General features: G+C 42.7%; 1 protein-coding gene across 2 annotated transcripts in view; it reads left to right on the top strand.

Moving 5' to 3' along the window:
* Positions 1-3,069: 3,069 nt before the first annotated feature.
* The window catches only part of PPM1H (protein phosphatase, Mg2+/Mn2+ dependent 1H), a 134,363-nt gene continuing 114,403 nt past the window's right edge, over positions 3,070-23,029 (top strand). For both annotated transcript variants that reach the window (XR_015803961.1, XM_014890885.2), the window contains exon 1: positions 3,070-3,320. Coding sequence is in view for 1 of the 2 variants with exons in the window: in XM_014890885.2 (XP_014746371.1) it covers positions 3,085-3,320 (236 nt within the window). In the remaining variant the exon portion in view is untranslated. The remainder of the gene's footprint in view (positions 3,321-23,029) is intronic.

Raw genomic sequence — 23,029 nt, 5'->3', positions numbered from 1 at the left:
TGAATGGGTAGTTGAATATTGGAACTGGTGCCTAGAGAGGCTGCGGTATCTCCATCCTTGAAAATCTATCCTTGGAAATACTGAAAACTTGACTGGACAAGTTTCTGGAGAGTATAACATAACTTTAAAGTTGGCCCTATCTTGAAAAGGAGCTGGAGGACATGATCTTCAGAACTCATTTCCAATCAGAATTATTTTATGCCTGAAAGTTTAGAATGTTCTTTGTGTAAGTAAATCTGTTTTCATTATGATTAAAATTATTGAATTTACTGGTGCATGGCAAGGTGGCATAATTCAGGTGCTTCAAAGAGTTGAAATGAATCTGTTCCTGGCTCACATGCAGCTTCACTCCCTGGCATGGTTACCTATTCAGAGAGAAAAGTAGATTTACTCCAATGTCACAAATAAGTTAACATTTAAAAAAACTTCTAAACTGTCATCTTTCCTTCGCATTAGTCATAGGATTGCAGAAGGACAGAAAGCTGAATTTCAAACATTTGCATAGAGAATTCAGCCACAACATTTTATTGGAACTCAATATCCAAACCTTTAAAAGTCTACCTGCCACCAAGAAAAATGTCTGGCTTGGACCAGGTGGACCACAGGCTGGGAGATATGGGGAACTTGCTGCGCCCCACAGGGACTGATTATTACTTCCTTTGAGAAGTGAGGCTTCACTTCTGACTCAAAAGCGAACATGATCCTCTTTCCCAGAGAACTGAAATCAAGGCATCTCTGTACTTTTCAGTATGAAGAGGCCATATCCCTCCTGTTGTACTGTTGCATCCTTACAGCATTCTTATACTAGAGGTAAGCATCCATAGAATTTCACAGTGCAAAGATCTGTTTTGAGCGGTGAGCTGCTAAGCTGCCTCCTCATATGTCTCATCCGGGCTTCTCCTTGTCATCTAGAAGAGATAGTAATTTAAACTCTAATGTATTCCTTCACTTTTCTGCCTCATGTTTTGTGTGGAATAGCGACAGGAGAACAAACACTGCATTCTCTCTGAGTTTTAGTCAATGATATTTTTCAACGTCTTTAAACTACAAAGTCTAATATGTTGGCAATGCCCAATAAACTGCAAGGTTTAGTATGTTGGCACAGCTTCTCCAGAATTATAATTCATAACCTGTGATTGATACAGGGATACATATCAACTTCTGTTCATGTCCCTCTTCTCACTCCTTTCTTGTCTGGGTGCTGGGTCCTATAAGCATTAGTGAGGGAAAAGAGTGCTGGAGTACCTGTTAGATGAAAAAAGAGACGCCATCCAGCAGACAAAATATAGTATAAAGAGATCATCTTGGGTGGAAGAAACTGGGAATAAACTAAGAGAGGTTTAATGTTCCTCAAAACACTTATAATATCAACCCTGGAAATGACTAAACAAGAGATAGGAAAAATAAACACCTTGTCCTAAAGGAAGTGTGTCTGTAATGCTTAATTTGGAGTAAATATATTTCCATTTCTACTTCAGAAGGCACTTAACATGCTCTTAGCATCTCTGTTCTCTAATATACTTTTCACTCTCTAGACTTTTTTAGTAGACAGCTTTATCTCGTGAGTGTCACAACAGTTTTACATTTCTTATGTCTGTACATAAGGAACTTGGAACAAACACAGGCATTGTTTGAACTCAGTTCTCAGAATGTTATTTAATAATCAGAAACTAAACAAGCTCACAGAACTCATTTTTCAAGCCTTTGTAACTGTGTGTTTAGTTTCATGCCAGCTGGTTTCTAGTATGAGCCAGCAAGATGATAGCCGATCACCCCCGCTGTATATATGCCACGTATATAATGACTAACCAGTTTACTCCTGCTAAGTTCCAGTACCGCACTACTCTCAGGGTTTGCCGTACCTACCTGCTCCATTTCGCAGGTCATTGCTTTTCAGTGAGACGTACAGGTCTCAGGAGAGCTGCAGAATCACAGGTCTCAGACAAAGCCTTGCTTCAGAGAACAGATTTCATATTTGCTCCTGCTCCATTCCTGCATTTTCTTAAAACTTGGCACACCCAAATCTGCAACCCTTCCACACATTTGGGTGACCACCACACGGAAGAGACGTCTCATTTTTTACTTTTTTTTATTGTGAAAGAGTATGACATGGTCAAAATCACACAACAAGAGAAGAGGGGGTTAAAACATCTATGTCCGTAAAATTGAAGTTTTTTGGCCCCGTCCTTTCACTTTGGCTCCATGAGGGCTCCATTTGGCCCCTTCACTTTTGCTTTTAGCATCCGAAACGTCCGGCGGTGGGCGGAGGAGCCCGGGGGCTGTCCCTCCGTCACCGCTGACCGGCGGACGGGCATGTCACCGGGGCAAGCCCACGGCTGGCAGGGGGAACCCACGGCAGCACGGCTCGCTTTCGGTCACTGCCACAGATTGGTTTTTCTAACAAATGGCTTCCTGGGGAAAATATCTTTGGTTTGTTTTAGCAGGAGAAGGCAAGTAAATCAGCGGGCTCTGCCGGGGCTGGGACGGCGCTGGCTCAGCCCAGGGGCAGCAGGGACAGCGCACGGCGGGCGGCGATCTCCAGCCCCCGGTAATGGAACCCCGAGCGACTCCGAGGCACTGCCTCCCGGGCAGCTCATAACGGAGACGGCCGCGGGCACGACGGCGGATTCCGGCCGCACCGCTGCGGGCAGCCGGGGGCGGCCCTGCCGGGCCCAGGCTCCGCCCGCCGCGCACCTGCCGCGGGCCGCCCCCCGGCGCGGATAGGCGGGCGGGGGAGGTGGCCGCCGGTGCCCGGCATGTACCCGGAGCCCGCCGGTGCCGCAGGAGGAGCAGGAAGCACTCGGGCGAATCCAGCCGCGCTATCACATGACTCAGCAGCCGCTGCCGCTGGGCTGAGTTCACCCAGCGCAGTGCCGGGAGGGGGAAACCTGCAATGAGGCCTCGGCCCGGCGGCTGCCCCTGAGCCCGCCGTCCTCTCGCCTAGCTCCGCGCGGCCCGGCGTCCCTACTGCAGGAGTGCGGCCGGGGCTGCCGGAGCCGCCTCCGCTGCGCTACCCGCCGGCGCGCCCCGCTCCCCGCCCTGCGCGGCGGCCCTGGCGTTGCCGCCGCCGCCAGCGGGGGTACTATGCTCACGCGGGTGAAGTCCGCCGTGGCCAATTTCATGGGCGGCATTATGGCTGGCAGCGCGGGCGCTGACCACGGCAGCGGCGCGGATTTGCCCCTCCGCTTCCCCTACGGGAGACCCGAGTTCCTGGGACTGTCCCCGGATGAGGTGGAGTGCTCCGCCGACCACATCGCCCGCCCCATCCTCATCCTAAGCAAGGACACCCGGCGCCTGCCCTGGACCACGGGCTACGCGGAGTGAGTACGCTGCGGCGAGCAGGTGGAGCGCGGCCGAGCCTTCTGCCCGCGCTTCCAGGCGCACCGGCGGCGATACCGAGGTAGCCCCCGGCGGGTACCGGCGCCGCCGGAGGCGGGGGAGCGCAGCCTCGGGCCTGCGCGGCGCCGCGGGCTGCAGGAGCGTCGCGGGGAAGATGCTGGGGGAAGGGAGCGGCATTCCTGGTACCGTGTGTTCGGCGCTGGCCGTAGGTCTCTACCTGGGTGGCTCCTTCCTGGGAGCCGAGGTTGCAGATGGTCAGCTGCCCGGGAGCGGCCGGTACTCGGTTCGGCGAAGGGTGGCCAGGGGCAGGACTGGACTCCTCTACCCGTAGTGATGGCTCTGAAGGTGCAGGGGCCAAGGATGGCGTACCCGCCGATGAACAGCAGTCTCGGTCCTTGACCCTGGAATCAAAAGGGCTTTTGGTAGGAAATCCGGTTCGTTTTGTGCGTGTGTAAATTCTTCCCGCTGCTCAGGAATGAGCAATGTCCACACATTTGGGGTTTGGAACACCTTCGTGTGGACCTGACAGCCGTTGTGCTCGCTGGTGGTGACTGGCCACATCTTTCTCAAAGTGCTTGCCAGTTTGGGGGAATGCTGGAGGACCACAAGCTCCAAGCTGAAAGAAAAAAATCCATTGACTCGCCTTCAAACTAGGCTTTCCAAATGGTTTGTTGCCCTGATTCGCTCATATAACGGTATTTACTTTAGAGGGTGTTGATCAGGACCTGGTTGTAGCCTTGCCAGCCAGGTGAAAGGCAGTGTTCCTTTGGATGCATCCAGCTGGCAGTGCTGCAGAGGCAAGGCATGTCCTTGCACTTGATGCCTTTATCGGTAGGTACATTGTTTTCCTTGAGGATTCTGAGTGTAGGATTCAGTTTTTGGTTTCTTTCTGTTACTGCTTCTAAGTCTTGATGGCCATGTCTGGCCATCCATGTTGCTACCAACTCAGAGATTACTGAGGTTACTAAATTAGCACTTCCAGACTACCAGATGTTTTCTATCGTTTCTTCAGACATATATGAATTACCAAAAAACAGTGAAGGCTTCATGTTGTTAATGAGCAATCATTAGCTTTCTTTAAAAGGTTGTTACATCATTGGGGATGCTGAAATGGGAGATTTAAAGAGAGATTTTAATGAGAGATTTAAAGAATTTTCAATTGGATTGTTCTCCTCAGATTAATAAAGAATTGAATAGGTTACTGAGCAAATTCCCCATGAACTATAAGTTTAAATATTTAAAAGTAAGCTCTAATTGTTCTGCCACTATAATAGTCCCTAAAAAAGCAGTTCCTTACCAAAATAAGTATACGCTGCTATTTTCAGTTAGGTGGAGTTCTGTGGCTTTCAGCAAGTAACTGTAATTGCAAGTTGGTGACAAAGTGGAAGGGAGGTTTTCTGGCTCCCAGGGGTGTGCATCCCATGAGCTTCACCTGAGACGGCTGGGGCAGAAAAATGTGGGTGTTGGAAAGTGAAGGTTCCATTGACTCTTCTGATGAAACCTGATGAGAGAAAGTGTTTGGAGATAAAGTAAAATGGCTCTGGTGATCATGAAAGCAGAACATACCAGGATTGTTTTCATATACTTTCATATATTCTTCCCTCTTGACCTTTGAGCAGCTTGGTTAATTGGGAGGCATAAAAAAGTCACTAGCTTTTTCAGTTCCGGTTGTTATCTATGTGAAGTTGCCTTTTTGCTTTGTCGCTGGTGGCTTTTTTAAATTATTATTATTTATTTTGGTTTTTTGTTTGTTGGGGTTTTTTTTGGTTGGTTTCGGTTTTTTGTCTCATCTCCTTCCCTTGCAGTTACTGGCTCTAGTGCTGGTGGAGCAGATCTAAGGGAAAGGTGGTACTTGTTAGAGAGAACTAGTGAGTGTGTTACTACCCTCTTCCCAGAAGTATGTATATGATGCTCCAAAATTGGAGTTCATTGTAACAAGAAGATCTCAAAATACTCTGCGGAGAAGCTAAGAGGATTGCAGTGCCCCCAAAATTGCATTGTTTTCCAAACAGGCAAAACATTAAAGAATAAAGAAATAGAAGAAAATATGAACAAACTCAGAATTTGCCAAATATTAACCGTTTTTTTTTACTCATACGGAGCTATTGCCAAGCTTTCTGAAAATAATTGCAAGACTTGCTGGGAGATATGTGTTGAAACGATGTTTTTCTTTTGAAACAGGTTTGAGTTACATAGAGAAAAGAAATGGAAAAAGTACCAGGAAGATGAAATAGTCTATTCTATTATACACATTCGGAAGGTTGTTGGCTTGGGGAAAGTAGGGATTAAAGTACTTCCATGCTATTATTATTTTGTGTCTATATTAAGGAAACTATCAAAACAATGTTTGCCTTTTGTTACGATACAAGTGAGCACTTACAAGTTAGGAGAAAGTTTGGTGTTCTATCAAGTAGCTTGTGATGTAACACAAAGGTCAGCTATTTAGCTCACATTTTGCTGGTTTGCTTTGGTATGAAGACATGAGAGAAGACATGCCAAACCTGCAGTGTGCCGAGGTGCAATTTCCCTGAGCTATTGCCTTTTCTGTGTTTTCATGTTTTAGCAGATCAGCAGAAGTGATTTCAGTGTTTTGTTGGTTGGGATGCCTATGGACATAGGGATTTTTAACTGCCTGAAGTTAACGAGGTCTAATGAAACTAATGAAGCTGAGAGGTCTATTGTGGATTTAGAAGTTGGGGATTTGGCCCAGAAGGTGTAAGGAGAATGTGTGTCACCTGTATGTGTCTGCCCTGATGTTGTGAGCCATTGCACAGCAGGGTTTGAGTCAGTGGATTTATGTTCCACACCAGCACCAGCATCTGTCTCACTATCTTTAGGAAGAAATTCTGGCTCTGAGAATAAGTCACCTGGGGGCTGAGTTTCAGGAAAGCATTTGTAGTGTTTATGTTCTTTATTTGTAAAACATGTGAGTTTACAGATGATACTGAAATTCCTTGATGTTGTCAAGTTGGTGTTTCATCCAAGCTGGAGAAAGCATTTTGGGATTAGACCTGGTTCCCATGCCAGATTGAAGTAGTTTGTATCTACAAAATATGCATTTTTTAGGGCATTCCTCTTGTTTCTTTGATTCCTGAGGATTAGTATTTCTTACTAAATAACAAATTGACAAATTAGCTCACCCTGTTCACTATTTATTTTCCCTAGCATCTGTGTGGTATGGGCCTGTTCATCTGACTTATTCCCCTGGAACAAGCATTTCTCCTTCACTCCACTTTCTTCCTCCTCTTGTATGAACATTTTTTTGTAATGGGTATTTTTGCAACATTGCTCGTTCATGTCATATATTTCAGCTTGTTTTTAAAATTACATACTTAACTCTGTGATATTATATAGTGAAATGTAAACGAGCCTTTATTTTTTATGATATTAACTTTCCCTCTTGTCCTGGTTTAGGGCAAATTTGAGAGAAAACTTCCAAAGGGCTCCCCCCAGGAAGCAAACCTGAGCAGCCTCTCCCCTGGTTCGGGAAGTAATTTCCTCAGAGAGATGTGGAAAAAACCTGTTTATTCAACAGACAAAGCACTGCCCAGCACAAAACCTCTCACTGCTCTGAAGAGATGACAAATTCAGAAAGGCTCTCTCCTGTGGGTGGTGGCTCAGCTCAGTCTGTTCTCAGTCTCTCTGTCACTAGAAAATGCCGCTGCCCAGGCCAGGCCCTGGTGGCCACAGGTGCAAACTCCTGGTGCTCTCCCGGGTCCCCAGTCCAGAGAAGGCTCGAATAATTCCAGAGAAAAAAAAAATAAGAAACTTTCCGGGGAATTTCTCTGCTTCAGTTAGTCAGAAACTAACTAAAGGAAAGGAGAGCTCTCTCTGCTGTCCACCACGGTGACACAGTCCAGGAGATGAGACGATGGAACTCCTGTCTCTGTGTTTTGAAAACAACTGCCTCAGACATTCCACCACTTCTCCTCCCCCCCACTTCACTCTCAAATCCAACCTTAAAGGTATAAAACTTATTTCTGGGCTAAACAGACAAATGGGGATACAATTCAATACGACAAGCTCACCCCAGGACACCTCTTTTAATGGTGTGATCATTACAAGAAACGTGTAGGCAGGCAAATTAAGTCTTCAGAAACATACTTGGTGCTGGGATAAAATACCACTACTTCCTGACATTTTAGTGGGAATCTCATAGGGACTCATCTCTCCTTAGTTAGTAAGCAGCCTAAATGTTGTCTTCTAAAATGACTGTCATTGTGCCTCTTCCTTGCATAGGAGCCCTGAGACCTTGAGTTTAATTTCACCTCCTACAGGATGGCAAAAGGCCATGTTTCAAAGAGATTCTTACACCATAGACACTTGTTTAATGTTCGTCAAGCTCCATAGAAGCAATATTTAACTTGTATTCCACATTCAGTAATTGTCTTTAAAGGTATCATTTTATTTAGAAATAAACTTTTCATTTTTAATCACGGGTATCCTTAGCATAATTTTCTGCATGTGGTTAGCTGTCGTGCATCAGGAATGACCCTGGGAGAGGGTAGTCTGTTAACAAGCCTTCTTTTAAGTCTGCCTTAAATCCAGAGGAGTAAGGAGATTTTCACTCTCTGAAAAGTTAAGTGATTCATTTGAATAAGGGAGGGTAGAGGGATCCTACCTCACACTTCATTTACTCATTGTCCTCCCTCTCTTCTGCAAGCAGCTGGACTCCCAAGGCCACTGGGATCTCCTCTAGAGCTTTCCCTGTCTGACCCACGAGCTGGTTTTTGAGCTTCTGCTTGGATTGACCTGTTACTGGGAAGGAAGTTTCTCCTTTGGTCCCTTCCTGTGCTGTTTTCAGTGTATTGTGACCTCTTCCCTGCAGCATTGCTGATAAGCAGCCTCAGTGTTAACTCTGAAAGTAGCTGGCAAAGTGAAGGCAGTAGCAGAGAGTATGTAATGTGAAATAACCTGGATGATATTCACTGCATCTAAACTCTACCCAGAACATTATTTTTCACCTTTTCCTCTTTTGCTTTATCTTCTTCCCTCTGTGAAAGTAGAGGATGAACAGGGTGGTGCAGAGCCTTCCTCTCCTAGTTGAATTCCCTTGACTACATATGGCACAAGAAAATAAATGCTAAATTTGTAAATGACAAAAAACTAGCCTGCTGCTCATGCTCTGGAGTTGCAGAGAAACTGCAAGTGAGTAGCTTTTTGTGGTAGAAAAACAAGTTTAGTCATTTTCCATCCATTTTGAATTTATACTCTTACAGTCCGAATCCAGTACTACAATTGCTTTTCTAAACTGTATGAATCCTGGGGATGGGACCATAGCTGGTTGCTTCCGTGTCGCATGTTCCTCTCTTTACTCTTGCCTTTCTGCCATCTCTTTGGAGAACTTCAAAAGGTACTATCAAATATAATTAAGGGACGGGGGAAAGATTAATTTGTATGTTGTCTGTGTCCTCATGCAAAAGACAATTTTGCCTGCCTTTTTAATTTATTTTTTGAAAAATTCTAAATGACACTTCAGATACCTTTGCAGCTCCAAGTTATAATAGGTTTCCAGAAACTTGACTTTACTGGTATGTGTGTTTCTTGGCTTAAAAAGTCAATTTATTATCCCAGCAATGCCTGTTATTTGATGAGACAACGTCTGGGCTGTTTTTCTATAATGTTGCATTTCAGAGATACTGTGGTTTCTCTGCTCTGCAGGCCTGCAGTAGAAATTATATTTTCTCTGTAGTGTTGGTGGCTACTGACCCCTAATGAATGCAGAGTTGTAGGTGAAGTATGATGATAGTGTCCTTGTGCAGCATTATTACAGTGGCAAGTTGTTACCGTTCAGAATGAAGAGGGGGGCAGTTTATGGATTTTTTTCCCTTCTCAGGGTACTGGATTTTTTGTAAGGCTGATGATACTCTATCATGTTATGTCATGCTATGTTACTTAGCTCGTAGCAAATGAATGTATGTGAGAATTAACTGGAAGTTTTTATTAAAATATTTTCCAGCATTTTTAAGTGATCATAAATACTTTTGTGAGTTAAGATAATACAGAAGTATTCTTCTACCTTTCAAATTCTGTCTAGACCAAACTACTTATTCAGATGGTAAGCATTTTAATAAGCTTAACATGTCTGTGAGCTGAGGTAAGGCAAAACACAGAAAAACTCAGCTTCTCCTGAGCTGAATATTTTGATGTTAGAGGATAGCATAGAGCTTGCAACTACTGATTGCTTATTCTAATCCCCATTGCTTCTTATTAATAGAAAATAACACCATCACAGTCCTGCTTCTGTGAATTGGAAGTGATAGTTTTCTAACCCTCATCTGGAAGCATGACTCATATCCCATTGGTAAACACATTTCTTGTGTGTGTTCTCTTTGGTATGTATTTCAGGAGGATGAGACTTGTGGGGAAAGGAATACTTTTTTTGTCTTGTTCTGTTTGGTTGTCAGGTTATGTACACAGAAATAATCAATTACTTTCCTTTTTAAACTTAAAAAAAATAGTTTGTAATTCTCTTTGTCTAGATGAAAATATTTTATTCTTTTTGTAGTTCAGAACATAATACTGAGTAAGACCTGATGAATGAACTAAAAACTCAAGTCTCATACATGTAGCTAGAGGCAACTGAACAGTTTTCCTTTGTATGAATTATTCTTCTATGCATATTGTAATGTTAACTTTAATGTATATTGCCTGGCTCTTGTTTAAGTCTGGGTTCTTATAAAACAACCTCATGATAATTTTAAGAGTGTCAGAAATCTATTTCCTTTTGTAAGACCTTATGCTATAGCATCTAATGTTTATGTAATGCTTCTAATCTACCAAGTGCATTGTAAGTAATAATTTCAGAATAACCTTGGAGAAAAATGTACATGTGTAAATGTACTGGCTCTTCCAAGTGAAAAAAATGCAGCAGTGAGAATAAGTTTTGGCAAGAGATTTGATATGAATGTGGAGAATGAATCTCAAGTTTTAGGTTCTCTGTTTTGATGACAGTTATTTTTCCTGCTGTTGTGTACTTGGCTTTGCCTATGTGGCCTCTAATTTCTTTGAACTTACAGGGGTAAAAGGAGAAAAATAGAGGATAAAAAAGGTAAATTGTGCTCAGGTGTTTTAATACTCTCTAAGTTGCACAAACGTGATTCCTAATGGGACAAGTATGAAATTCATCCCTCGAAGCTGTTTCATATCGTTAGTCCCTCAGAGGCTTAAGACTAGTGCTGTCTCACATGTTTCTGAAAGGCTTGCTTGAGCATGGTCCTAGCTTCTAACACCAGAGCATGACTAAGCCTGCACAGTAGCCCTCCTTTGGGCCATTCTGCCTTGGCACAGGTGGTAGCCAGCAGATGTTACCTGCAAACACTTCAGTTTTGTTCATTTGTCTTTGTTGCAGCATCACTTGGGATGATAGTAAGTGGGAATCACTTGGCACAGTTATTATCATGGCATAAAGTAAACTGACGGGGCTGTGCCCCTCGGGGTGAACTGCTTTGAGCCTGTCAATGTGATCAAATGAAACATGCTCAGTTTGACCTTGAACAGAAGCAGTGCTGCAAAGCACAGGTCATTCCTGTGTTGGGATCTGTGTGCCACTTGAGAAAGAAATATGGTTTGTGGGTTTAAGGATGAGTTAAGTCAGCTTTATGAGCTGAATCACAAATAAGACTTGGAGTGGGGGAGTGCTGTTAATGAGTGCAGGGAAATAATTTAGGCGGAGCAGACATAGCTGCTTTGCTGTGGCATGGGGCTGGAGTAGGTGCTGTATCTGTGATGGAGCAGCATTTGCAAAGAAGATAGAGGCTCCTGAACTACATCTAACCTGAATCTTTATCCACTTCCCCTTGGATTTCTGTTCTGTTTGAACTTGATAAAATGCAAGAAGTCCTATTGGACAGCAGCACCTTCATATTAACTGTGCCTTTTGTTGTCTCTAGGGATTTTTTCTTCCTTTTTGTTAAACAGAAAGAGAAAGGTGACTTCTAAGAATTAGTACCCATTTGTCCAGTCACATTTACTTGGTAGGGTATATTTTGGGATGTCCAGCTGTAATGCACATATTATCCAGAGTGGTTTCCTGATCAGAGGTCAGGTGGAGTAAGTCACAGTTTCAGGTACTCATCCAATTGACATGGGGTGGAAGTTTTATTCCATGTAATATTAATTACAGAGGGTCCAGCAAGCAGGAGGAGGCCAGCAGGTCCATGGCAGCCTTTTGGCTTCTTCAGTGCTCTCTCCCTCATCCAGCAGCACATTTGCTGTCTAGCAGATACTATCAGCTGTACTTGGGGTTTTAAGTGCCATGGTTGCTAAGTGGTTGATGCTGCATGAGCTGTTCAGTAGGTGAAGCTCATAAAATGGCTGGAGGCAGGTGTGATTCCTCCTCCCAATACTGTATGCAAGGCAAGTGTTTGTCTGGAGAATTTAACATTCTCTAAATAAATACTACACATAGTATTTTGTCAGTGGAAGCAGTGCTAGGGTAAAGCCAGCCAAAGGGATGTCTGTGGTTCTTAATCAAAGCATGGTTTAAATGCTGGAGTCTGCATGGGACAAGGACAAAAATAACACCAAGCTGAGGCATTCAGCATTAGCAAGTGCAGGAGATACCCTCCTGCACTATGTGGTCAGTGCATAATTGGGGAATGCCAAAATATGAACCCTGTACATAACTGCAATCATACTGATTTAAGAAAGAAGAGGTTTTAGGGGGCTGTGGCCAGTAGGCAACTTTCTGTCATGAAGTAGAGTGGCAAACAGCTTCCCTCATTGTTTGGGATCTGTGTTCAATGCAGTGAGGCTTAAGGGAGAGAGGATCTGCTGAGGGAGTCTAGAGCTGCTTGAAGTAGAAGAGTATGGGCAGTGCTGTGTCTGCAGAGAATCTCCAGCTTGATAGAACTGAAAATCATGTGTGGCCCAAATGGAGACCTAAATACACTATCTCCAAGACAAGCAGGAGTTGAATGGGTCTGGTCCCCAAGATCATGTCAGCCTCTCTCTCCTCTGGTGTGGGGAGATCTGTCTGTCCACCACTGTCACTTGTCATAATGCCAGCTTGTTTTCAACTCTGTGAATGTCAGACCCTGTAGCTCTGTACTTTTCCCTCTTATGAAAGCAGCTCTGAGGTCCAGGTGGTGACTGTGGCTTAAAGCTGAATAACTGTTTCTAGTATCTTTTTATTCCGCTCCCTCTTCTTTCTAAAGGTCTCTTTCTTACCCTAAGGTGTAGTTGATTGTTTTGATGCTGTTCAGGCTATTGGCAGTCAACAATAGTGACACTGAAACTGTGATTTGAGACAGCCAGCTTTGCCTGATTTCAGGGAGAAAAGGTTGTGGGGGGAAGAGTAGAAAACCATGTGCCATTGCCTTTATGCTTTCCATGGTGGTATTCTGCTACAATAAGGGGAGAAATACAGTGAGCTTTGATTGCATCTGATATCCTGCATACCACTGCTCCAGAAATCCTGCGACAAAATGTCCTTGGACTGGCATTAAAGGTCTGTGAGATTGGAAACAGAGCTATGCCTATAAAGGGACAAAGTCTTTGCAGTTAATTTCTTCTTTTATTTCATCTGCTGGTCCCATATCTAAGTGCCTTTCGTGCTGTCCTGTCTGTGTATCTACACCATTGCATAAAGGTACAGACAAGAGGTGAGTTCTTTCCTCTTCTCTGCTCCCCACTGTGAGCTCTTCTGGATTTCCCTGATGTATTTCTCTGTCCTTTGTGTCTTGGTATGATAATTTCTGCTTTCCAAACTCCCTGCAAGGAGCAAAAAGGGTCCAGCTCCAGCCAAATTCTGCAGTAGATCACTTTTTTCTTTCTTTCATTCAGGCCAAGTATGACTTTTTTATCTTTAGGTAGGTGTTAGAGACATCCTCAGAAACAGATGATGCGTAGTGCATGTTTTTAATGCTATAAAATACCTGTCAGTCATAACTAACAATCTGGTCTTTGGTGGAGTTTTACATTGGATGTGGGACTGAGGACACATTTCTAACTTTTATAACTTGAACAGTGCTCCATCTTGTGCAGAAGTCTTGTGAAGACACAAAATAAGTTACCTTGCTGTTCATCAGAGATCCCTGTATTTTCCAGATATGGCAGGTCACCATGTGAACCCATGGGTTTTGTTAGGTTTTGAGACAGTTTGAGTGAAAGGTGAGTTTGGGCAACATTCCCTTTCCCTTCTGTCCCCCCCCCCAACTAAGTGCCACTATTAATTTTTTTTTAAAATATTATTATTATTTTCGTCTCCTTTGAGGGAAGTATTTATTTTATTGTTGCTTGTGGACTTTTTTTCTTCTTGAGTCATTATCTCTGCTGCCTGTCTGGGGAGGAGAGGGCAAGAAGCTGTGAAACTCAGTAATGGGCAGCAACCTTTTTCTTTCTGGTTGGGAAGAGCACTCCTTACACTGATTCAGGCCCAATCATTGTAAATGAGAGCAGGGTCCTCTTCAGCAGTTTCAAAGGCAAGGACCCCCGTGTCAGACTCCTGTCCCTGCCTTGCTCACCAGGCTTATGAAGCAGCTGAACAGCTCTGCTCCTACCCTGGGATGCAAAGGGTTGCACCTCCCTTGGCTTCAGTGGCTGTGGTGGGGGAGCTTAGTGCCTCTTCCTCTGTCCCATTACATCCCTCCCACTGTTAATTCTATGGCTTCAAGTCTGTGCAAGTGCCTTGGTGAGCTAAGTGAGGGTCTTGGGTTTTTCAATTTGTTCAGCAAATTAAATGTGATGCTTTGCAGTAAAGCTAGGGTCCTTAAATTGCAGGTTGTGTGTTTTAAATAATCATTTTGAAGAAAGTGCTTACTCTTCTGAATTTGTATTAAGAATCTTTGTTTCATGAATGAGTACTAAAGTTTGGAATTGAAGCTAGATTTATCTGAACTAGCTTTTGTTTCTATTTGCTCACCTTACTTGTAGGTGTCTTGACTGAGAAAGATCAAATCCTTGAAAATAAATGGGGAAAAGAAAAAACTTGTAACTTCCTAAGTTCAAACTTGCAATGTTTATCCTTTAGAAAGTTTAAAAGTTGTACAGTGAAACCTGCATTGTATTTGCAAGGAGGGTGGAGTATGGCTTTAGATTTTGGTACTTGGAAATGGAAATTAATAATCTAACCTCAGTGCTTATTGCTGCTTATGTCATGACAAAGGTCAAAGTTTTATGTATGTTTGATTTGATATGAGTGACTTGCATTTTGAATAATGTAAATAGAAAATTTCCTCCCCTTCTTCATCTTTCCCTTTGAACAAAAGAAATAATTGTTTTTCAGGTATTTTTGTGAGTAATTTGAAGATTAGAACTTAGCCATACGTGCTCTCAACCATAATGCAGGAATTGATAAGGCATTGAAACATACACTGATCTCTTCAAACAAATGTACACCAGCATGAGTCTTGGAGGGCAATTCCCTCTCCCTTATCTTGTCACTCCCATTAATCACATCTCCAGACCTGGGCTTTCAGTTCATTTTGTTCTTCTCAATAAACTTTAAGGTCAGTGTCTCCACAGCCCCTAAAAAACCTAGATGGCAACTTCTTCAGGCCATGGCTCCCTATGGGGTACTTCTCAATGTAATTTTAAGGTCTTTCTATCCCTTTCAGGTAGTGCAACGCCAGCAATTACAATCCAGTTAGTGCCTTTGGCAACCTCTCCAGAGTAATCCCTGTAAATCCTAGGTCTGTGGATGGTAATTTTATTAGGTGTTCAGCAAACTGAGTCTAGAAGAATGCAGCTGGTATGTGGGCATGTGGGAAGTTCCCCATCTCTGCCTTTAATCCTGATTTTAGAGAGAGAAAAAAGTTATAAACTAATGTGATTAGCTGGAATTCCATTCTTGCTTGGTTTTAGAAAAGTGTCTGATTCCTAAATCACAAGCTAGTTCTGTGAAGTGCTTTTGTAGAGGGTAGAAGGAACTATTTTGGTAACTCAGCTTATCTGTCTTGGAAAAAGTGCTGGAATCAAGAGAAGAAGAAACTCTCATAGCCAGCAGTAAGTTTCTAGTTCTTGATGCACAGCATAATGTAGAAATCTCAAACTAAGAGCATGTAAATGGAAACAGAGAATGAGCATAATCCTTTCAGGTGTGTATGTATAAACATAGGCATGGAACAATTTAACACACACTGCACATGGTTAATCAGGACTTTGCAGCCCAGGGATTTGTGTTGGGATTGTGTTATCAGCTGGTAAGTGACAGTGCTACTGCTGCTGGGACTGGTGGCATGCCTGGTTTAAGGCAGACTGGGGATAGAATTGTCTCTAATAAAAGCTGTGGCTTCTACCTGAAGTGAATGATCTGGAGATCTTTTCTTCCTGTTGAGGCATGTCTTTTTAGTGCTAAGGGAATGAGAGGATGGACTTATGTGGGAGTGCAAGTGTGAACTGTTAGAAATGCTTCTGGGTGCTGGAGAGGGGCAGAGGCAGAAGCCCCCACGACAAGAGTGGGCATGCCGTGGCCTGTGCCAGTGTGAGCATGGACAGCACACTGCTGTGGAGATGGAGGACAGCGTCCTCTCATGTGAAAGGCAAAATGCAGCCTGAGCTGGTTAGCTGTCCTCAGAGGTTCCATGCTCCTTATGGCCATCGTTTGGGGAGAGGGAAATGTCGCCCTCACAAGCTCAGCCTGTTTTCTGTTTCCATGGGAAACGAGGGAGAAGGCAGGAAAATACCTTGTTGGTATCTTGTTTGTTGTCTGTTTGTTGGAAAATTCAAAATAAGTGCACCTTGTCTTAGAGTCAGATACTGCCTGAACCCTTCTGTAGTGAACAGCTCTGGCAAGGGTGAGGTCAAAGGACTTGTTTTTTTTGTTCAAGCAGCAAATCTGAGATTGTTCAATTTGGAGAAATTGTGTGAACTGAGGCTTTTCCTTGACTTCCTGTCAGGTTCCCCCTCCTCTTGTGTCCTTTCTTGCCAATGTGGCAGCAGTGGCACTGGGGTAGGGAGGTCCTGCTATCAGCTGCCCCCAGAATCCCAGGGAAGAGAGGGAGTGTGCAGGCACTGCTGGAAGAATGCCTGGCCAAGTTGTAACACAGCTTGGTTCAATTCCTAAAGGATTGCAAGGTGGGAGCAAATTCACTGAAAAGGAGTATTACTCAGTTCTGTCTCTTGTGTTGAGTTGCCTCAAGTGGTGATCGTATTACAATGGTTGAAATGCCTGGGAGAGATGATGCTGTAGGAATAAAATGTTGCAATACTAATCCTATAAATTTATAGGCTTAGTCAAGCTGGTGTTTTGAGAGGTTGTTTGGAACTGCCTTGTTTACAGGTAAAAACTCTCACTTAGTTTGAATGTGGTGTGAGGTATGCTGCCTCTCTTGCACTTGCAATCCTGAAGGTTTAGTATGTAGTTTAACTGCTGTGCTCTCTCACATCTTTCTCTAAGGCCAGAAAACCTCTTAAAGCTATCAAATAAGTGTCTTTCACCCAACAGCAACCAAAAAAAAAATCCTCAAAGCTCATCCCACTATCAAATAAAGGGAGAATTTATGTTCTTTTCCCTTTGAAATTGCTTCATATTCCCTGGAGAACATGAAAAAACTAGAAGAGTAGATTAACTTAATCTTGGAGAAATGTAGTGGTGTTTGACAAGGATAATTTGAATTATAATTTGAATTTGCTACAAGGGTACCTGTTTTGAAAATACAGTTACCCCTCTAGTATGGTTTTGGAAAGCACGTGTATGATCAAATTAGGATGTGATAGTGTAAAATAGGTTGCCTCTGGAAAGTCTACATTTAAAACATGTTATGACTGTTCAGCCTTAATTATGAGCAGAGCTAAAGAGGAGCAAGGACTGGAAAAAAAACAAGTAGGGAACATTGAGGAGTTGAAAGAGGGGAACAAAAATGAAGCCTAATGTTGAGTTCGAGCGGCGTGGGATCTGAGACAGAAAACCCCACACTCTGTGATCTATGTGACAAAAGCCTTTATTCAGTTCTGACCTCATTTTATATACCCCTTTCAATGTTCTCGGGCAAGTGTCTGTGATTGGTTCCCAGGTCAGGCTGCCCAGCCCTCTGTCCAGTAGCTCTCTGCAGCCAGGGCTGGAACTCATTGGGTTAAATCCTTGTCTGTCTCTAATCCTGTCCTATCTCTGTTCTTTGGGGGCTGGCCTTTTAGCCAGGTTACTTATCCAATCATGTAATCCAATCAGATTAACTGCCCAGTACAAGCCGGCTTGTACTGTGATAGCCTAAAAAGCCAAGAGAGCACACTGAAGGCGGGCTATATATTTTTGTGTTGGGAGAGGGGTTTAACAGGCGTATAAGTCCCTATGACAGTAAATGAAAGGCTGTAAATAGCAATAAGGATAATGCTTCCCTGTGTGACTTAGAGTAGAATTGGCAGAATTCATTACATGAGGACATACCAAATAAGTCTGTTAAAGAAGTGGTTCAGAGTCTCCTGTTTCAGGAAGCCCCAAGATCCTGGATTTAAATGTATTTAAAGACCACTATCTTGAAAACCTAAAATCTTCCCCTAGTCCTCTTTTTCCTTTGAAGTAGAGAACTCTCTCATGTTTGCTGCATGACAGGTGTCTACGGGGCATTAAGGAGATTGCTTTGCCATGGTTGGCTTCATTCCTGAATTAACCTCTTGCTTCTCCCACTCTCACCTGTGCAGCAGATGCAATTAGGGCACAAACTGAGCTGCTGAGAAAATTTTTCCACAGTTGTTTATTTTTGTTGTCTGGAATGGTAATCCAGAGTGTTGTGGTTTAACTCTGGTCAGCAATTAAGCATCAGCAGATCTTCAGAGTGGGACTGGGAAGAGAATCATAAGGGCAAAAGTGAGAAAACTTATAGGTTGAGATAAAGACAGTTTAATAGGTAGGGCAAAAGCTGCACATGCAAGCAAAGCAAAACAAGGAATTAATTCACCACTTCCCATGGGCAGGCGGGTGTTCAGCCATCTCCAGGAGAGCAAGGCCCCACCACACATAATGGTGACTTGGGAAGACAAATGCCATCACTCCAAATATTGCTTCCTTCCTCCTTCTGGCGCCCAACTTTTATTGCTAGCATGATGCCATATAGTATGGAATATCCCTTTGAACAGTTGAAGTCAGCTGTCTTGGCTCTGCTCCCTCCCAATTCCTTGTGCATCTCCAATCCATTCACTTGTGGGATGGGGTAAGAAAGCATAAAGGTTGCTCTGGTGCTGTGTAAACACTATCCTGCCATAATAAAAGCATCTCTATACTTCCAACCATGTTTCCAGCACAGATCCAAAACCCAGCCCCACACAAGCTGCTATGAAGAAATTTAACTCTATCCCAGCCAAAACCAGGACACAGAGGAAATACCAAAATGTAGGAGGGGGCCCCTTCCATTGAGACTGCAATAGAAAACAAAAGTGGCAACACAAAATACCAAAAAGTGATATGTAGTTTTTCTGCATGGAGAGAAATTCCTTTAAAAAAGAAAAAAGCTTTTTTAATGGTGGGCAGTATTTTCATTTTAGTAGTGTCTTTTTAAACATTGCAGGAGGCAGTTTTTATTTTGCTCAAAGATGAATGTGCTTATTTTATGGTATTCCAGAGTAAGAACTTTTCCCCAGAAAATAATTGAGGAAGGCTACCTCACCGAGAAGAAAAATAATTACTGCTGGATATTGGCATCATGTAACATCTTATTCTTTGTCTTTCAATTCTTGTATAATATTTTAACATATGTTTTGGAAACAAAAAGGCAAGAGAAATATATCCAGATACCCCCCCCTTTTTTTTTTTTTTGTCTTCTCCTGTTGAGCGTCACAGGTCTTCAGAAGCAACACAGACCTGTGGGGCTCTATACTGCTTTCCCCAGTGTTGCAAGATTACTGTTTGAAAAAGACTTCACAAAAGTCAAGTGAACATCCTATTATGGTAAACAAGCCAGCATTGTTACAGGCAGGTTAGAAGGCAGGAAAGATCTGTGACTAGTGAATGGATTAGTCATAAAGAATCACTGAACAAACAGCTCAGTCTTGGGGAATGACTTTGAAAATAAGAATGGAATCTGAAAACTCTTTACCTTGTGAGGCCTTTAACAAGACCTGAAGGAACTAAAGTATTGACAAGGAAGTAGTTATACTCTCAAGGCATTAGAGCAGATGGGATTTGTTTTCTGTGCAGAGAAAGGCACTTGCAATACAAAAGCATGTGGTGTTCACAGTAGCATATCACAGTGTAGTGAGGGACCTAAGTCACACATGGAGCTATTGTAGCATTTTGCCAGAGAGCCTATCTCAACCAAAGTTAAAAGCACGTTTGGAATTTGCGGAAAGAGATGAGATTTTCCATATATGAGGCACTGTCCTGGGGTACAATGCAAAAATGTGTATTCTATCACCATCTGTTAAAATGTGGGAGGGGTGGTGATCCTTATCTCTGTGGGAGATATCCTCTGCTGATGTGCCATCTGATAAGATCGGGGGATGATCATCGTTATCTATTCACAACCCATCCTTCCTCCAGAAGATATATTCTGTTAATGGGCCATTAAGTCCTATTGTGTGACTGATAAGATTACATCATCCCATTGGGAGATGCCCCAACCAGAGGCAGGAGCCAAGCCTTTCCTACCTAGATAAAAAACTGGGGTTTGGGACCCGAGGGCAGACCTTTCTACTGGATCCCAGAGGAAAGTCGGACCTTTTCCACATCATCGCTGGATCTTCGGAGGAAAACTGCACCTTCTACAGGAGCACTGCTTCACCTGAACCACATCTGTCATCCAGGAGGACTGCAGCCACCATTTATACGGACTGCTACCAACACCCTGACTGACAGGGTGTCAGGTTGTATTTCTGACTGTGTTGGTGGTTGTTTCTTTTATATTATTGCATGTATTTTATTTTTTCTCTTTTCTCCTATTAAATTGTATTACTGACTTGGAGTCTCGCACTGGTTTTACTTTCAAACCAACACAGGCACAAAATAAGCTTGTTTGGGAATGTTCCTGCTAGAACTTCTTCATAAGCTATTATTTCTTTGTCTGAAACAAGGAAAAATGCATTATGCATATCTGCAGTTCGGTGCTTATCCAGTATTCGTCAGCAATGTAAACCTGGTAAACAGTGCAAATTTGGCTAAGTAAAATATACATCTATGGGGCTGTGGGAGGAAGTGTGGTTAGAGGCTCAAAAACGAAGGTGAAAGAGTCCTAACTTGTTTTAGGAAACAGCATGAAATCTGAACAATAAGTTGAAGTGTTAGAAATAATATACTTCCAGGTAGCTGTGTAAGCTCTGTGTACCCTTGATCAGTTTTGGATGGGTTGTAGGAAAGGTCCTTTGTGTTGCCTATGTCTGTTCACCTTGTGCTCTGCTGCCCAGAGATGCAGAGCTATAAAAGCTTTCGTTTTGCAATAGTGATGTTACTTTTTGTGGACAAGGCTATGGAGTGGGGACTGGATCTGTCTGTGGTGGTGTCTAGCTGATGGGAAGGATTTGCTATAAAAAGCATTGACTGGTCACAGTCTCTCCATGTGCTGTGTAGGATGTCTTCAGATCTTCTGAAGGAGGTGAAGCCGATGATGTGACTGCAAAGCTGACTTCTATCCCTCTTGTCCTCCATATTTCATGGATGCAGTTCCTATTACAAAAGAGTGAAATATGTCAATTGGATGGCAGAGTAGTCTGACAGTGTAGCTAAAAAAATGTTTCTGCTCAACTACCTGCGAATAAGAATTTCGTTTAGAAATCTGAACATAAGAATTTGACAGTGAAGTCTAGGACCATTACTAGTGTTGCCTTGTTGCAAATAGGGGCTTCCTGTGTGCCTTAGCTGGTGTTAGCATCTGAGGAATGTGCACCACAGCTGGGAGTATAGATTTCCTCTGTATGTGTTGGTAATGGCCTATTAGATGATGTTTTGAAAAAAGCCATTTTAGACAGGTTTTTAAAGAAAACAAACTCCTGACATTTGTCTGAAGCAAAGCATTTCCTTATTTAGTGTGCCAGCAGGTTGCCATACTGGGAGGTATTTGTGTTCTTGAAAGTGTTGTTTTCTTTTGCTTATTACTTTCATTTGGTCCTTCCCATGAAATTGCTTCTGTGAAGTCTCACTCTATTTGTTTGTAACAGTTGAATAAAAAGGAAACTTTCTAATTATATCTAAGAGTGCTTCCACTTGACTTGAGTACTATATGAGATAAAAAAGTCATGTTGCTATATTTTTCAACTGGTCTAATCTTGCAGTGTGACAGACATGTTTTGTGAATTATGTTGATCATTATTCCTTTTAATTAGTTGTGTAGAAAATCAACTAATGAAACAGAAGAGTTCTGTCTAAAGAGGGACAGTGTTATTTTCCTCAGCCAGTTTGTAGTCTGTGATGTCCAGTGTGGCTGTGCTTACATGTGACCTGTGGAACATTAGGGGACAAGGAAGTTGTTGTCATGCTTTGATTTCTTAGAGCATGTCAAACTGCTGAGGTTTGACCACAGACCAAAAAACTAGCATCTGAAACACGAGCAAATTGTTATATCCAACTCATGTGTTGCCCTTACCTTAAACTCCCATCTCTTTTCTGCCCTTAGTTCTTTAGCCTTCATAATAACCATCAGTCTTAACAAAATCTTTCTAAGGAACAAAATCCCAATGCGCTAAAAACAAAACCAACAAAATAAAAACAGTAACAACAAAACCCACCCACCCAACAAAAACAACCAAACAAAACAACAAAAAAATCAAGCTGAACTGTGCCAGAATAGAATCAGAGAATAATGGAATTGTTTGAGTTGAAGGAGATCTTAAAGATCATCCAGTTCCAACCCCTGCCTTGGGCAGAGACAACACTGTTTCTAATATATGCTTTGGAAGGTAGAGCTGTAGGAATTTTGAATTTTACATATGCTTTGAATGCAGTAGACTCTGTCCAGAGCAGTAGGAATTGAGTGAGTGACTCTACACCCAGACGCTTTGCTCCAGACAGTTGGTGAAGGATTGGAACACTATTTTCATCTTTCATATCTTCCCATCATCTTCCTGGCCATGATTTTTCTGATATATTTTAAAACAAATCCCCCCAAAATCCAGAACAAAACAAAGAAAAATCTTTTTGTAAAATGGACCTGAGAAATCAAACTTACTGTAACTCTTCTGGATATACATAATTGAAAAATCTAGAAATACACATATGTATAATGGCAGGGATATCCCTAGATATGTATAATGGTTTTATGGCCTGACTTGTAATTACACTCTGCTCTCCTTCTTTGCCCCCCTTCATTCCTAGTCTGCCCTTTCTTGCATCATCCCACCAACTAGTGCTCTTCCTGTCTGATGAGGTGCCCTATGTTCTACCAGCAGTTTGGTTTTTTATGGTTTATCTGCATGTAGTTAGAAGTTTTCTGCATTTATTCATTTCTGAAGAAGTTTCTGCATGCTTTGGGGAAAGCATCAAGTGAGGCTTGAGCTCTGTTAGCTAATCTCATAAAAGATGCTGTTGCTGTCTGGAGACCTGATCTCCTTAATATTATTTTGATAGCGAGCTATTTTAAGCTATAGTCAAAAGCAAAATAACCCCCAAATTTGATTGTTAAAAGAAAGACATGCCACAGACATACAGTAAGTCTCTTGGAAAAAAGCCAGTAAGATTAAATGCTGTCTGTGAACTCCCAGATGGTGAAGCTAGCAGAAGATTACACTTAAAGATTGTGTGAAACCCTCTGAGTCACTGAGAAATAGTTATAAAATGTGGGATGCCTGAGAAATATTAAACAATAATTTGCATAACACTGACTTCTAT

Source organism: Sturnus vulgaris, chromosome 5, assembly GCF_052056855.1.
Source record: "Sturnus vulgaris isolate bStuVul1 chromosome 5, bStuVul1.hap1, whole genome shotgun sequence".
NCBI lineage: Eukaryota > Metazoa > Chordata > Aves > Passeriformes > Sturnidae > Sturnus > Sturnus vulgaris.
The sequence above is the reverse complement of the archived record's forward strand: the minus strand, read 5'-3'. Positions and strand labels throughout refer to the sequence as shown.